The sequence below is a fragment of the Sus scrofa genome, chromosome 14 (assembly GCF_054392235.1).
Source record: "Sus scrofa isolate SSC_HxYL_T2T_F1_AM1 chromosome 14, Sscrofa_HxYL_maternal_Yorkshire_Landrace_v2.0, whole genome shotgun sequence".
NCBI lineage: Eukaryota > Metazoa > Chordata > Mammalia > Artiodactyla > Suidae > Sus > Sus scrofa.
This window is the reverse complement of record NC_139396.1, coordinates 104681156-104694948: the sequence shown is the minus strand read 5'-3', so window position 1 is coordinate 104694948 and position 13793 is coordinate 104681156. Positions and strand designations below refer to the sequence as shown.

At 43.8% G+C, this 13793-nt stretch overlaps 1 protein-coding gene across 4 annotated transcripts in view; it reads right to left on the bottom strand.

The window, feature by feature from the left end:
* Positions 1-6162: 6162 nt before the first annotated feature.
* SH2D4B (SH2 domain containing 4B) overlaps positions 6163-13793 on the bottom strand; it is a 100750-nt gene continuing 93119 nt past the window's right edge. For 3 of the 4 annotated variants that reach the window (XM_084997442.1, XM_084997441.1, XM_005671149.4), the window contains 2 exons: positions 12951-13171; positions 6163-8737 (listed from right to left, as the gene is read on the bottom strand). In XM_084997442.1, coding sequence (XP_084853568.1) covers positions 8645-8737; positions 12951-13171 — 314 coding nt within the window. In that variant the 3' untranslated portion in view covers positions 6163-8644. The remainder of the gene's footprint in view (positions 8738-12950; positions 13172-13793) is intronic. The other variant, XM_084997443.1, reaches the window with a different exon arrangement.

The following is a 13793-nucleotide window of genomic DNA, read 5'->3' as shown; positions in this document are numbered from 1 at the left end:
CCCTTGGCATATGGACGATCCCAGGCTAGGGGTCGAATCAGAGCTGCAGCTGCCAACCTACACCACAGCCACAGCCACAGCAACGTGGGATCCGAGCCGAGTCTGCAATCTACACCACAGCTCATGGCAATGCCAGATCCCCGACTCACTGAGTGAGGCCAGGGATTGAACCTACGTCCTCATGGATTCTAGTCAGATCATTTCCACTACGCCATGAAGGGAACTCCTGACAACAGCCATTTGAATGGCCATCCCCTCATTCTACTGAAACCATAAAACAACTCCATGGAGAAATTGGATGGAACTGCCTGGTAGGCGAGACCCAAAGTCTCCATGTTGTCCAAGCAGCAGAGCCCTGACTTTCAGCGCCAGAAGGACCCATGCAGGAATACTGAGCTACAGGTTCAAGTAAGGGACCGCCAGCAATGCTCAGAGTGTACTGACTCCAAGTGTTTGCTTTTCTGATGAATCTCACACATCTCCTCTTGTTACTTTGGAGACTCAAAAAAGGAGAAAACTTACTCTGTGTGAAAAGCAGAGAAAGCTTAGAAGTGGAATAAGCCTCTAATGAGAGACTGTTCCAGTGGTCACTGCCAGGACAGAAATGTACAGAGAATGGACTCATTGCCAAAAATGAAACTAACTGGAATGCTGGCACATTTACCTAAAGCAGCATAACAAGGTAGGTCAGAGTATAAAGGATGAGACAGCCTGCCTCCCTGGAGTCCAGTGACCACCGCCAGGCTGTCTGTCTCCTCAGGTATGGATGGAAACATGAGGGTCACATTATGGTAACTGAAACACTATGGCCAAGTTTAAAAGCCAGAGGTTGGATAATGTGATCTATATGGCTTCTGCCTTCAAAGCAAGATGAAGCGAATCCATTAACAGACTTTGCAGATGGACCTGGAAAGGTGTCAGTGGTGGACAGAACAGGAGAGCAGGCCCAGACACTATCTCAGAACTTGCGAGAGGACTCAAGGTTGGCAAGAAAAGCTGAGACACCCTTAGACTAACTTGGGGCCCCCCACCCCGTGCTTTGGGGGGCTGACCTATGCAGATTATACCAAGAGTTCCAGACACCAACAGCCCCTAGATCTTTTCTTGGCCATTTTCAAGTGTCTGTGGAAAGAGACAAATTACATATTCAATGCGACAGAGGAATGATTCCACCTAAAGAAGAAAGAAACAGAGATGAGACAAAAAGCTTGTGAGAGCCTAAGAAATGTGTCTCTTTTTCTCCTTTTTGAGTCACCACTGTACTTTTGAGTACAATTGGTTAAAAATTAGCATTCAGAGGCTTTTAAAATTGCTGGGAGAAATGATACCTCCCTTAAACCAATAATTGAATTGCTTAATTGAGAACATAAATCTCTATTGTGAATACTGATGGTTTCTCTTTAAGAGCTCTGTGTGCTACACCTACCAGCCTGGGCTCCATTGTTTTATAGTCAGGTAAGTGCTTTTAACACACGATATTCCTCCCTAGGTATGTACTAAGAAATAAAAGTTAAGTTGTTCCTAAAAATGGTTTTTGCGTTTCTCTTTCAGCTATGAGTTAGCGTCTGCTTAAGGATAAGAATGTTTCTAATGTAGAGAGTCATTAATTAGTTTTCCGATGGCCCGTGTGTTCAGGGATTCCATGCCTCTTGAACAAATTGCTGAGCAGTTAATGGAAAACGATATTTTGTTAGGCAGCCTTGGGAGGTGTCTGATTTTTTCCTAAAACAATATGTTAGAGTCAGGCTCTGGGCTCCTAGATCACAGATGTTTTTATGGATGTAGTCATTTATTCGAATACTAACTTTAGTATTTCATTGTACTATTTTGGCTGTTCCATTTGTTTTTGTTTGCCTATAAGCCACAAGTGCTTTTTATTTTTCCAGAATCCTTAGAAACTGGAAATGAGGACAGAGGCTTCATTAACTCAAGAGAACTTTCTATAGTTCTGTTCAACAACCAACTACCAATAGAAATATGAGGTTGAAAAGAACATACACGCCACGTATAAGGGCGCGGGCCCCCCATCTTATCAAATTTCCCAGCAGATGCCCAGGGGAAAAAGAAACTTTAAGGAATGGCAAAATGAAAGGCAATAATTACAGCCAATCAGAACAAGCCAAATGGAAAAACCCACCAAAAACCCATGGAGATGTGAGAATAAAAAAGAAATTAGCAACAGTCATGCCAGCATAAGCAGCAATGTGCAATATTGATTAAAGGAGTCAAGAAAGGATGGACGGGGAAAAGACCAAGTTATGGAAGGTCTAAGCTGAGTTTTTGGCCAAGTTACCGGTACAAATTGCTCCTGCCCCATGGGCCTGCAGAAATGTCCAAGCCCACTTGGACACAGAGCCCACTTGGATGACAGAGGATCTGGGAAGAATGGGTCCCTTATGATGAATTTGGTTGTGCACATCTTCAGTTTGTGTGATAAGGGGGGTGGCAGATCACAATACGCTAAGGAGCCTGTTCACATGCACACACATACACATACACCAACAGCCCAAATTTGGTTCTGTAGAAGCCTCGTGGATCATATTTAAGGCTTCTTCCCTAGAACTTAGACTCACACACATTTATGCACTTCCATGCCTCCATACCTTGGCTTCTTCCTGGAAGCCTCTTCTATTCTTCCCTGCCATTTAAATTCAGATTTCCATCAATGACCCAAATGAATTACTCTGCAGCTATACTCTGCTGCCCTCTCCTGCCTGGGTGGGGGATGCAAGAGGGGGTGTCCACGGAGGGTAGAAGCCCCTTGGGAAATGGGTTAAGGGCCCATCATAGACAAGCTCAGCTACCTCCTCCTTCTACAGAACATGGATGCTCTCAAGGCCTTTTCTCCTTCAGTCCCCACCCCCACCCCCAGAGGTCCCCTTGATTGCTGGGCTTCTGACACTGGGTGCTCCTGGGTAACAAATTCCCCTTCAGAAGAGTAACTGGCTGGAGTTCCTGTCGTGGTGCAGTGGTTAACGCATCCGACTAGGAACCATGAAGTTGCGGGTTCGATCCCTGGCCTCACTCAGTGGGTTAAGGATCCGGTGTTGCCATGAGCTGTGGTGTAGGTTGCAGACATGGCTCGGATCCCATGTTGCTGTGGCTCTGGCGTCAGCCAGTGGCTACATCTCCAATTAGACCCCTAGCCTGGGAACCTCCATATGCCGCGGGAGCCACCCTAGCAAAAGCAAAAAAAAAAAAAAAAAAAAAAGACAAAAAAAATAAAAATAAAATAATTAAAAAAAAAAAGAAGAGTAACTGGGACAACCATTTTTGAGTCTGGCTCTGGCTCTGCAACCCTACCATCCTCCACTTTATACAGTTACCTGGAGTAAGATCATAGCCCAGGAAGTCCATGAGTTCATCCTGTGGAATGAAGATTAAACATACATAGAATGTTGCCCACAACAGGGATTCACACAGCTACTCTGAGCATGGTTAATGGAGAAGAGACATTCAGCTCTTATTAAGTGTTTATCATGGACCCCACACTTTACAGACACCATCGTTTTAAAGCCCACCAGTTCAAGCCCTCCTCAAACACACATGCAAACACAGTAAGGTTTATTAGCTGGTTTCAGCAAGCCGGGGGCACATACAAGAAGGCTTGTGGGATTTAGGAAAGGTTACATAACAGAATGACCTTGGCAGGAATTGGTCAGAATCTGTAAACTAGGGAGTTGCTGGATCACCCAGGAGCTCCTTAGAACACAAGTCATGCAGAAATACACCCCTGTTCAGAGCAGCATTATTCACCACAGCCACAAGGTAGAAGCAAGCCAGATGTCCATCCACAGAAGAATGGGTAAACAAACTATGGTATATCTATACAATGGAATATTATTCGGCCTTAAACAGGAAAAACTTCTGACACAAGCGACAATATGGATGAACCTTAAAGAAATTATGCTGAATGAAATAAGCCAGTGCCCAAAAGGCAAATATTATATGATTCCACTTACAGGAGGTACCTAGAGTCATCAAATTAATACAGACAGAAAATGGAACAGTGGTTGCCAGGGGCTGGAGGGAGGGGAAAATGAGGAGTTACTGTTTAATTGGGTCAGTGTATCTGCTTTACAAGTCACAGAACAGTTTTGTCAAGATGTCATTTTTGTTTAGATTCTCAGTTCCCACATTTCAGACTACCTGCTAGCAGAGCTGTTTTTTACTTAATCAATCTCATTTGTTTATTCCTCTTAACTCTGGAAGTAGTGGATTGAGGATTCCAACCCAAAGCAGCCATGAGGCTCAGCCTGGGTTTTTCCACCATAGGGCTCCCCTACAGGTGAAAACATCCCTTTGAACTCTGCACAGACCATTTGGCCCCACTGCATAACAAATGAAATCCCACAACACTGTCTACTCCAGGTACCACAAAACACAAAGGTAAATGACATTATCTAACCTCCAGAACTTCACAGACTGCAGAACAAAACAAATATACACACAGTTAAGTGTAGGAAAGTATGATAAATTCTAGAAAGCAAATAACCCTATGCCCTTGTAAAGTATCTGCATAATTGTGATAATACTTGCTTCTTGCATTTGGTTAAAATCCTTTGACAAAGAAAAGAGCTTCCAGCGTTCCTCACATGGCTCAGCAGAAACAAATCTGACTAGCATCCATGAGGGTGTAGGTTCAACCCCTGGCCTTGCCCAGTGGGTTAAGGATCTGGCATTGCCATGAGCTGTGGTGTTTGTTGCAGACTTGGCTCAGATCCCATGTAGGCCAGCAAGTAGCTCCCATTCAAACCCTAGCCTGGGAACCTTCACATGCCGTGAGTGTGGCCCTAAAAAGAAGAACAAAAAAAAAAAAAAAAAAAAAAAAAAAAGCTTCCTTTTGATTACTAGAGATGAGATGAGTTTCAAATTCAAGATGGGAACATGTGACACATTTACTTAAGTTTCTCTGAAGAATAAACGATGATGTTAGAATCTTTCTTAAGAGTGGAATTTAGATAAAGCATAGAAAGAAAGCAAAATAATTACTCACAAATGTACCATAATGTAAAGCCAGGGTTGGCAAACTTTTTCCATAAAGGGCCAGATAGTAAATATCTTAGGCTTTGCAAGCTATATGCAGCCAAAGACACTATGTAAACAAACTAGCTAAGCTGTCTTTCAATAAAACTTTATTGACAAATGCTGAAATTTAAATTTAATATAATATTCACAGGTCATAAAGTATTATTCTTTTTCATTTTTTCCAACCATCTGAAAATGTAAAAACTACTCTTGGTTCACAGGCTATAGAAACACAAGCAGAGAGGCGAATTTGGCCTGCGGTTATAATTTGTAAGACTTGCTTCTCTGAGTGTGGCCGATAGTCCAGAAGCATCAGCAGCACCCAGGAGCTTGTTAGAAAAGCACAGCTTCAAGCCCCACCCCAGATCCACTGAAAGGCACCCCAAGTTTCAAGAACATCACCTGTGCTCATCACAGTTTGAAAAGCACTATATAAGACTACCCAGACTCCAAAGCCAGGCCAGTAAATCTCAGTGCTGTATTACCACTTCCTAGAGAAGTAAGTAGCCCTGCAAAAATTCTGGACTTTTCCCTGCCTCAGTTTCAGATGGGGATGACAGCACTGTCTCCCTCAGCATGGTTGTGAGAACATACACACACAGCTTAAACAATATTTGTTGTTATTAGCTCAAAATTTCATGTTACTTTCCCAGCCATACTCTGAGATAGGCATTGTGAAGAAGCTGTGGCCCAGAGAATTGGCGATACTTGCCTAGGGTCACAAAACAAAGGTCTTTCTGCCTCCGGATTTATCCTGAGGATCATTGAGGATTTCAGGGTTACAGAAGGGGGTACCCCCTCCCCCAAGAACTCAGGTGTTCCTGTCCTCAGTCCTTCCAAGGATCCCCTCCCAGCAGCCCCTTGCAGCCCAGGCTCCTCAGATATCTCCCCACCTCCAAGTGTGCAGCTCCAACTGCACCACATGGGGATCCCCCCAGCCTACACCCCAGGTTACCCCTTCATTCCCTGAAATGTATCTTCCATTAAGTTGCACAGTGGGGTTTTGGTTTTTTTTTTTTTTACTACTTCTCTTTCTAGTTCTAGACTGTAAATTTTTCCTCTGTTGAGTCTTATAGCTGGCTGACTGTTTTTCATTATATTTGTAGGGCTCAGGAAAAAAAAAAAAGCAATTCCTTTATTGGAGAATCCTGACATTTATTAGCATAATAAAACTCTCAAGATGAGACTGCAGTTTTCCAGACAGTAATTTCATTTGCAGGACAACTTACAAGGAATTTATTTTAAGGCCAGGTAAAACCTAAAATCTATGAGACGTGCAGAAAGTGCTGGCCCTAAATAAAAGGAAATAAATGTGTTAGGCATGGAAAACTCAGCTGTTGTCTCTCACATATTAATTAGGGGTGACAGGAACAACAGCTTGGGGAATCAGGTTCTCAGCCCACCTTGATCGGCTTTCAAAGCTGCTTTGAAACAAGAAGTTTCTTCTTGTTAGTTTCTTTCAACACCTTGAAAATCTTCACATCCTATCCCCCTGACACGTCCCTGCTAGGCAGGAAGTTGTTGTTGATGTTAAAGTGGTTGTCATCAGCAGTACCTTCCATCTGACAGAGCTTTTGTGTTCATCATTTAACTGACCTGCCAAAAAGCCCAGGGATGGCCACACAGAAACTTCTCTTCTCAGATCTACTGAACTTTAGTGAGGTTAAATGACATGAAGAAAATCACATAGATAGTAAGTAGCAGCCAAAACTCTTGATAGCTCTAATAGGAAAAAAAAAAAAGGTAATTTTAATCATCATCATCATCAGGTTTGAAAGCACTTTACAGTTCAAAAAGCAAGTTCCCTCCATCACTTTGTATCCATTCAGGGGCCTGTGAGGCAGGTAGATGGGAGGGAAGCCATGGAGTCAGGATGCAAATTTGCTATTACTGAACATGTCTGTATGGTGGGTCCTTACCCTGCCTTCCCCAGAAGGCTGAGCCCACAGCGATGTTATGTGCTGCTGCTTCACACAGGAGCACAGTCCCAGGCAAACAGGAAAGAGCAAAAGGAGAGTGAGGCAGAGAAGCAGGAAGAACACACTGGAGGGCGTGGTACTGACATTCATTGTGACTAGGTGCTCGGTCTTGCAGGACTGTCTTCAAAGAGGCAGAGACTTCTTCTATAAAGAACTGCCTCTCAGAACAGTCCCTTCAGAAGGAGAACTAGCCTACCAGCCTCTGTCTCCCATTGATGAAAGGTCCCCTACATGGGGAGTTAGCCTCCCAGCTCTCCTTGGCTGTGCGGTGTCCTAACACCTCAACAGGAAGAGACCCAAAGCCCCCCCCCACAGGAAAGCATCACTGGCTGCTGCTCATGTGAAGCTGATCAACATGGTGAGAAAGAGCAGAGTCCATGCAGAACTGGTTTCAGTCGTGGGGACTGGGGTGAAACAAGTGGCCAAAGTGAACTGAGGAACAGGTGAGGCAAAGGGTGAAAGAGAGCATAAGAGATGTGATACAACTACCAAGTGAGGTAACCAGTTCACTGATGGCCACAGAGTCCATTCAATCTTTTAATCCCACCAAATACAATGCTGCCAGCATAATACTAGTCAGTTTCAGGGTGAGATTTGAGCCCAGGTCTGCTTGATTCTAGAGCCTAGAACAGTGTCCCATGGGAACATGCCATATAGATCTCCATAAATGTGAAACAAGGGTATGCACAAATAGACACCATCACTGAAAGTTACCGAGGGCTTACTTCTTGTTAATATGAAGAACATATTCAGTCTAAAAGGACAGTAGAATCAAAATCAAAAGGACTTGGCAGAGAGAGGTAATCATCTGAGTAGCCCACATAAGGAGGGCCAGTACTGGAAAGCAAAGGCCGTTTTGGATGTCTACAAACAATTCTTGGATTTATAATTCCCCCTGGGGTTCAGGCACATCTGTAGGGATACATGGAACCACTGCCTCAGTATTGCAAAACCAGGGCCAAGAGATGATTCCAAGACAGAGGAGGGATGGCAGAAGAAGAGGTAAATACAAAGGCAGGGCAGTATCAGTCATCCATTCTGGAAGCTGGAGCTCAGAAGCCTTAGGTAATTCCAATGATAATATCAACGAGAGTGATCGTGAATATCATTTAAAATTCAGTATCCGTGCCTTCTATATAAATCCTTTACAATATTTCTTCTCTAATCTCCATGACTTTATATACAATGATAGGTAGAAAATAACTTCCTAGAAATCATTGCTGACTGGTGTCGGAAAACTTTTAGAAGCAGTGCATTCATTCAACAAACATGTATTGAATGTCTGCCCTATGTTAAATTCGGAGTTCGGCACTGGAATTATTTGGATTATTAAAACATGATCCCTGTACTCTAGGGGCTCAGTTTAGGGCAGCTATGACTAAAAGGCTTCATCTTCTGAGGCCATATCTAAATTTTTCGGGAAAGAATTGCATCAGCTATTAGCAATTTCTGTCCTGGGCACTGGCTCAGGAACCACCAGCACATACACCATATATTTCATATCCTTTGAAATATACTAATCTATTTGTCCCTCTGGATGGTGGTGGATCTTCCAAAAGGCCATTAGGCCTTGAGCTGAGAAGTTCTTGAGTTCAAAAAAAGGATGCCCAGGGGAGTCCAACTGATGAGAGGGGGAATCATTCAAACAAGAGATGGTAGTCTGGCGGGCTGTCCCTCTGTCCACAGGGTTCCTGCAGCAACTCTCCCCCTGAAACAGTGATAATTTCCTCCTAAAAGGAAAAAAAAAAAAAAGGAAAATTCACATATCAAAAAAAAAAATGGAAATAAATATCCACCAGAGAGAGCAGTTCAAGATAGAAAGACTAAGAATATATATCTGCCTCCTCATTCAAATTTATAGAAATGATGGGGGGCGGGGGGAATTGGTTTTCAAAAGAAATAAACCCATGAGTTCTCACTGTGGTGCAGTAGGTTAAGGATCTGGCATTGCTACAGCCATGACATAGGTTGCTGCTGAGGCGCAAGTTCAATCCCTGTCCTGGGAACTTCTACATGCCATGGGCGCAACCAAAAAAAAAAAGAAAGGAAAATGAAAAAAAAAATCCATAAAAGCATGGGAAAATAAGAAGGAAGTTCATTCAACAAAGCCAAAATGTTGAAGAATGCTTAAAAATCAAAAGCAACACAGGTTGAGATTGTCAGATAAGTGAACGTGGGGCAGAGGCCAGAGCAAGTATCAGCAGGACAGGTGGGGGATCCCATGTGGCAGTGATCTGTGCCTCTAACCAGTCAGGAAGTGGGCAGAGGCATGCAGTTCCCTGGGAGGCCAAAGAGAGCTAAAAAGTTTAGACACTCCCATGCCCAAAAGATAAGCTGCTCCAACTGTCACAGCAGGAAGAGACTGGATTTGGGAAACAGGGACTGGATCCACAGATGGCTCTACAGGAAGTTCAAAGTTCAAAGATTCCCTCAAAGCCTAAAACATTTAAGGAAAGTCATAACTATGAAAGAATGATGCCAAACTCAACAACAGAAATGACTTCCAAGAAAATATCAGGTTTATAAAACAAACAGAAAGAGCTGCGTATTAATCTCCTCAGTGGAGTATGAAGATAAATCATCCATGAAGCAAGAATGGACTGTTAGAAAATAAAAGAACCAGCGGAAGAACTTGGAAATGAAAGGGATGTCCATTTAAGTTAAAAATGTTTTCAATAGGAGACCTGAGAGCAGAATGGACATTACTAAAGAGCAATTTAGTCACCAGAAGAATTGACACATAAATAAGAAAGCAGACAATTCACAGAAAAAGTCCAAGTGGGCATTAAACATATGAAAAGATCCTCAGCATCAGTGGTAATCAGAGGAATGCAAGCTAAACAACAGTGAGATGCAGTGTCTGCCCCTCTGATGGGGAAAAAAAAAAAAAAAAAATGAAAGTGACTGAGAATCCCCAGTATTGGCAGCAGTGTGGAAAAATAGCCTCATAGTTTTGGAAGAAGCTCGAATTGGCCCTACATTTTTGGAGGGCAATCTGGCAGATCTTTTCCAAGTAAAATGTACATAGTCTTAGAAGATCCAGCCATTCCAGTTTGAGGGAATCCATCCTAGAGAAAGGCTTGTACATGTGCACAAAGTGACACATGCAAGCAAACCTCTGCAGCAGTGTTTGCGATGCTGAAAACCTGGAAATTATGTAAGTGACCAGCAAAAGGAGGATGGAGAATGAAACTGTGAGATACGTCCATACCAAGGATGCAGTGGATGTCTGGACATGAAAAGATCCCAGAGACATATTTCAATAACAGCCAGCATATCCCGATAACTTACAAATGTCAGGTATATTATTTTAGTGCTTCACACAGTGATAACTCATTGAAACCTCCCAGTGACCCTGAGAGCCATTATTGAGTGCTGTTATTAAACCTATCTTACCGAGGAGGAAACGAAGGTCCCAAATTTGAGTAGTTGCCCCAAGTGACATGCAGTAAGAACCAGGGATGTAAATTTGGCAGCCTGATTTCAGGGACCATACTTTCAAAAAATACATTCTATGATATATTAAGCACGTTGAAAAAATCAAATTGCTGAGTTCTTGGTAAAGGATTATCCAATATGTGTGACAAATGACAATACCATGTAGATACATTTCATTATGTACATAAAAAAAATTCATGTACATAAATTTCTACATTAATACCTAGGAAATACCTGGACAGGTATACAGCAGACTGATAATTCAAGGTGGAGGATAAAAATGGGGACTTGAAATGTGCAAGGCTTTCACTTTGTATTATATTTTTCTTAGAAATGTGATCATCAATTAGTTGTGTAATTAAATTTTTAATTTATAAAAGTTAGCCACCCAGTCTTCACAGGGGCATAGACAGGGTGTCTCTTTAGTGTTATAAGCTAAGTTGGCAGCTTCAAACCCTAGTTTGGGACAGAACAAAGACCTTTGAAGACATAGCCTAGCCTTTCTATGCAGGAGCCTGTCCATAGCATCTCTGAGTGATGGACATTCACCCTCCCTGGGACCAGGGGACCATCACTGCTCAGAACAGCTTATACTGGACAGAGACATAAAACCATGTGTGTTTAAAGGAAAAAGCATGAGCTTTAGAGGCAGATAGCTTGAGGCTTATCTCCTGGATCTAGCTGGTACCATCCATGAAATCTTAGACAAATTACTTAAACTCCCTGACCTTGATTTCCTGATCTGTGAAATGGGACTAATACTCCTCCCTCCCAGCACCATGGAGAAGAGTGAATGAGAACAACAGGCACCAATGCTTGACAGAGAAGGTGCTAATATCCACACCCCCTCCTTCCTCTTTCCTGTAGTTAGTAGAAGGCTCTTCCCAATGCAAGTAGAAATCTGCTTTGATCCTGGTTAAGCCAGTTTTCTGGGAAGTCCCCTCCTCCCAGTGTCTAAGTATTTGTAACTGGGTGTTTTTGTTTTTTTTTTTGGGGGGGGGGGTTTGTTTGTTTGTTTGCTTGCTTGCTTTTTTTTAAGGCCACCTGCAGCATATGGATGTTCCCTGGCTAGGGATTGAATCAGAGCTACAACTGCCGGCCTATACCACAGCCACAGCAACACCAGACCTGAGCATTCTTCAACCTATACCACAGCTCATAGCAATGCCAGATCTGAGTGAGGCTAGGGATCGAACCCACAACCTCATGGATACTAGTCAGGCTCATTACCACTGAGCCATAATGGGAACTTCCTAACTGGGTGTTTTTCTATGTGCTTTAATTTTAAGTTCAGGTGAAGCGCTGTCCTAGAGCCCTGAGCCTCTATGAAGAAAAAGTAACACAAATCCAAAGAGTCTCTATTATAGCAAAAGCCCAGTGAGATGATCAAGTAATTCTGTAAACATTTCTACACCTGTGAAGCTGAGGGAAATGGGGGTATCCTGAGCAGTCACAACTCTGTCTCGCCAAATCCCAGGGCCCTCCCCTTCTGGGTCACGAAGCTCCACTTCTGAGAGCTTTCTCACAGTTACTACTGATGCCAATAGCCACATTAACACAGAATTTGTTTCTCTCTATATATGCTGTTTGGAAGGCAACATCTTTCTCAATGTGAGGTTCTCAGCAGGGAAACAAATAACAAAAAGAGTTGTGGCAAACAAGACCGTGCATACCACTTCAAGGTACAGGAGGTGTTATGTACATTCCCCCATTTCAGACTCACAGGATCTGAGCTAAGTATTATTTACATCCATTTGCCTGGTTAGGAAGCTAATGCCCAGTAAGACTAAGCTACTTGCCTGAGCTACTTGCCTGAGCTACTTGGCTGGCTCTCCCTGTAGCTCACACATACTAACTGGTAAAGCTTTAGTTGGAACAAGAGGCATTGTAACTGTACTATAGGAAAGCTTCTCTAACCACAAGGTTACCTTCTCAGCTCCAGCCAACTCTACAAAGCAGTCAGCAGCCTCCTCAGAATGTCCTCAAGGGGGACATCCCAGGAATGAGCTGGGAGGGAGACGTGGGCTTGGACAGAAGGCAGGTTAACAACCCTTAAGTGTTGACAGTAAGGAGCACTCAGGTACTCAAGGTGGGAAGAGGCCCAGGGGCCAGGGCTGGAGGTGCCTGCATGAGTACAGGGTCAGGGAGTTTCCCTGTGGTGCAGTGGGCTAAGGATCCCGTGCTGTAACTATTGTGGCTCAGTTCACTGCTGTGGTGCAGGTTCCATCCCTGACCCAGGAACTTCCACATGCTGCAGGCACATCCAAAAATAATAATAGTAATAATAAGTACAGTGTCAGCTAGAAAAGAGCAGCAGCCCTAAAGCCTGGTCTTGACAAACCTCTGGTCTCTTCCAATTGGATGGTCCAGATCCCTGTGACCCTAAGCACCTTCTGGGGCCGCCTGCTCACTCTCCAGCTCCATCTCTTTGAAAGCCTACGGGCTGGCTCTCCCTGTAGCTCAAGTTTTTTTCACCCCCCCAACCAGCACCCCTAAGAGGGATACCTTGTGGAAATCAATGAGATCCGTGAGTGTTGCATGGCGATTGGGGTCCACTCCCAGGAAGCTGTAAAAATCCCCAGAGGCATCCACAAGAAAATGCTTGAAGCCTTTCTGCAGGCGATAGGAGAGAGTGTAACCCCAGATTTTCTCACTGACTCGGACCAGAAACGCACCCTCTGCCATATTCTCAAGGAGATCTTCTGCATCTTCTCGGCTGATAATTCCTGGTTTATAAAAGAAAAGAAAAGGAGTTCCCATTGTGGCTCAGCGGTAAGGAACTCAGCTAGTATCCATGAGGATGCGGGTTCAATCCCTGGCCCTGCTCAGTGGGTTAAGGATCTAGAGTTGCTGTGAGCTGTAGCGTAGGTCACAGACGCAGCTTAGATCTGGCCTTGCTGTGGCTGTGGTGTAGGTCGGCAGCTGCAGCTCGGACGAGACCCTTAGCCTAGGAACTTCCACGTGCCATGGATGAGGCCTAAACAAAAGAAACGAAAAAGTTAGCAGATTCGGCAACCCCTCAAGCCACACTCCCCAGCTCATCCCTGCCCCTCAGCCTCTGGTAAAGGTGGAAAGAAGGGAGGGGCCTCAGGAGCTGTCCAGCATTGCCTCATTCCACTGAGCAGACACCTTGCCCAGAGCAACCAGCCATGAGCCTGGGGGCAGTTTCTACGAGGACCCCAATTTAGCACACTTTCCTCCAAATTAAGCCACACTAATTTGGATTAATTGGGTAAGCAAAGAATTAGTAATGAGTGGGAATTATAGCATCTATTGATTACAAATACTAGTCGACAAGCATTGCCCTGTGGAGAGCCTTAAGAGTCCTGCTTTAATGACCAGACCAGA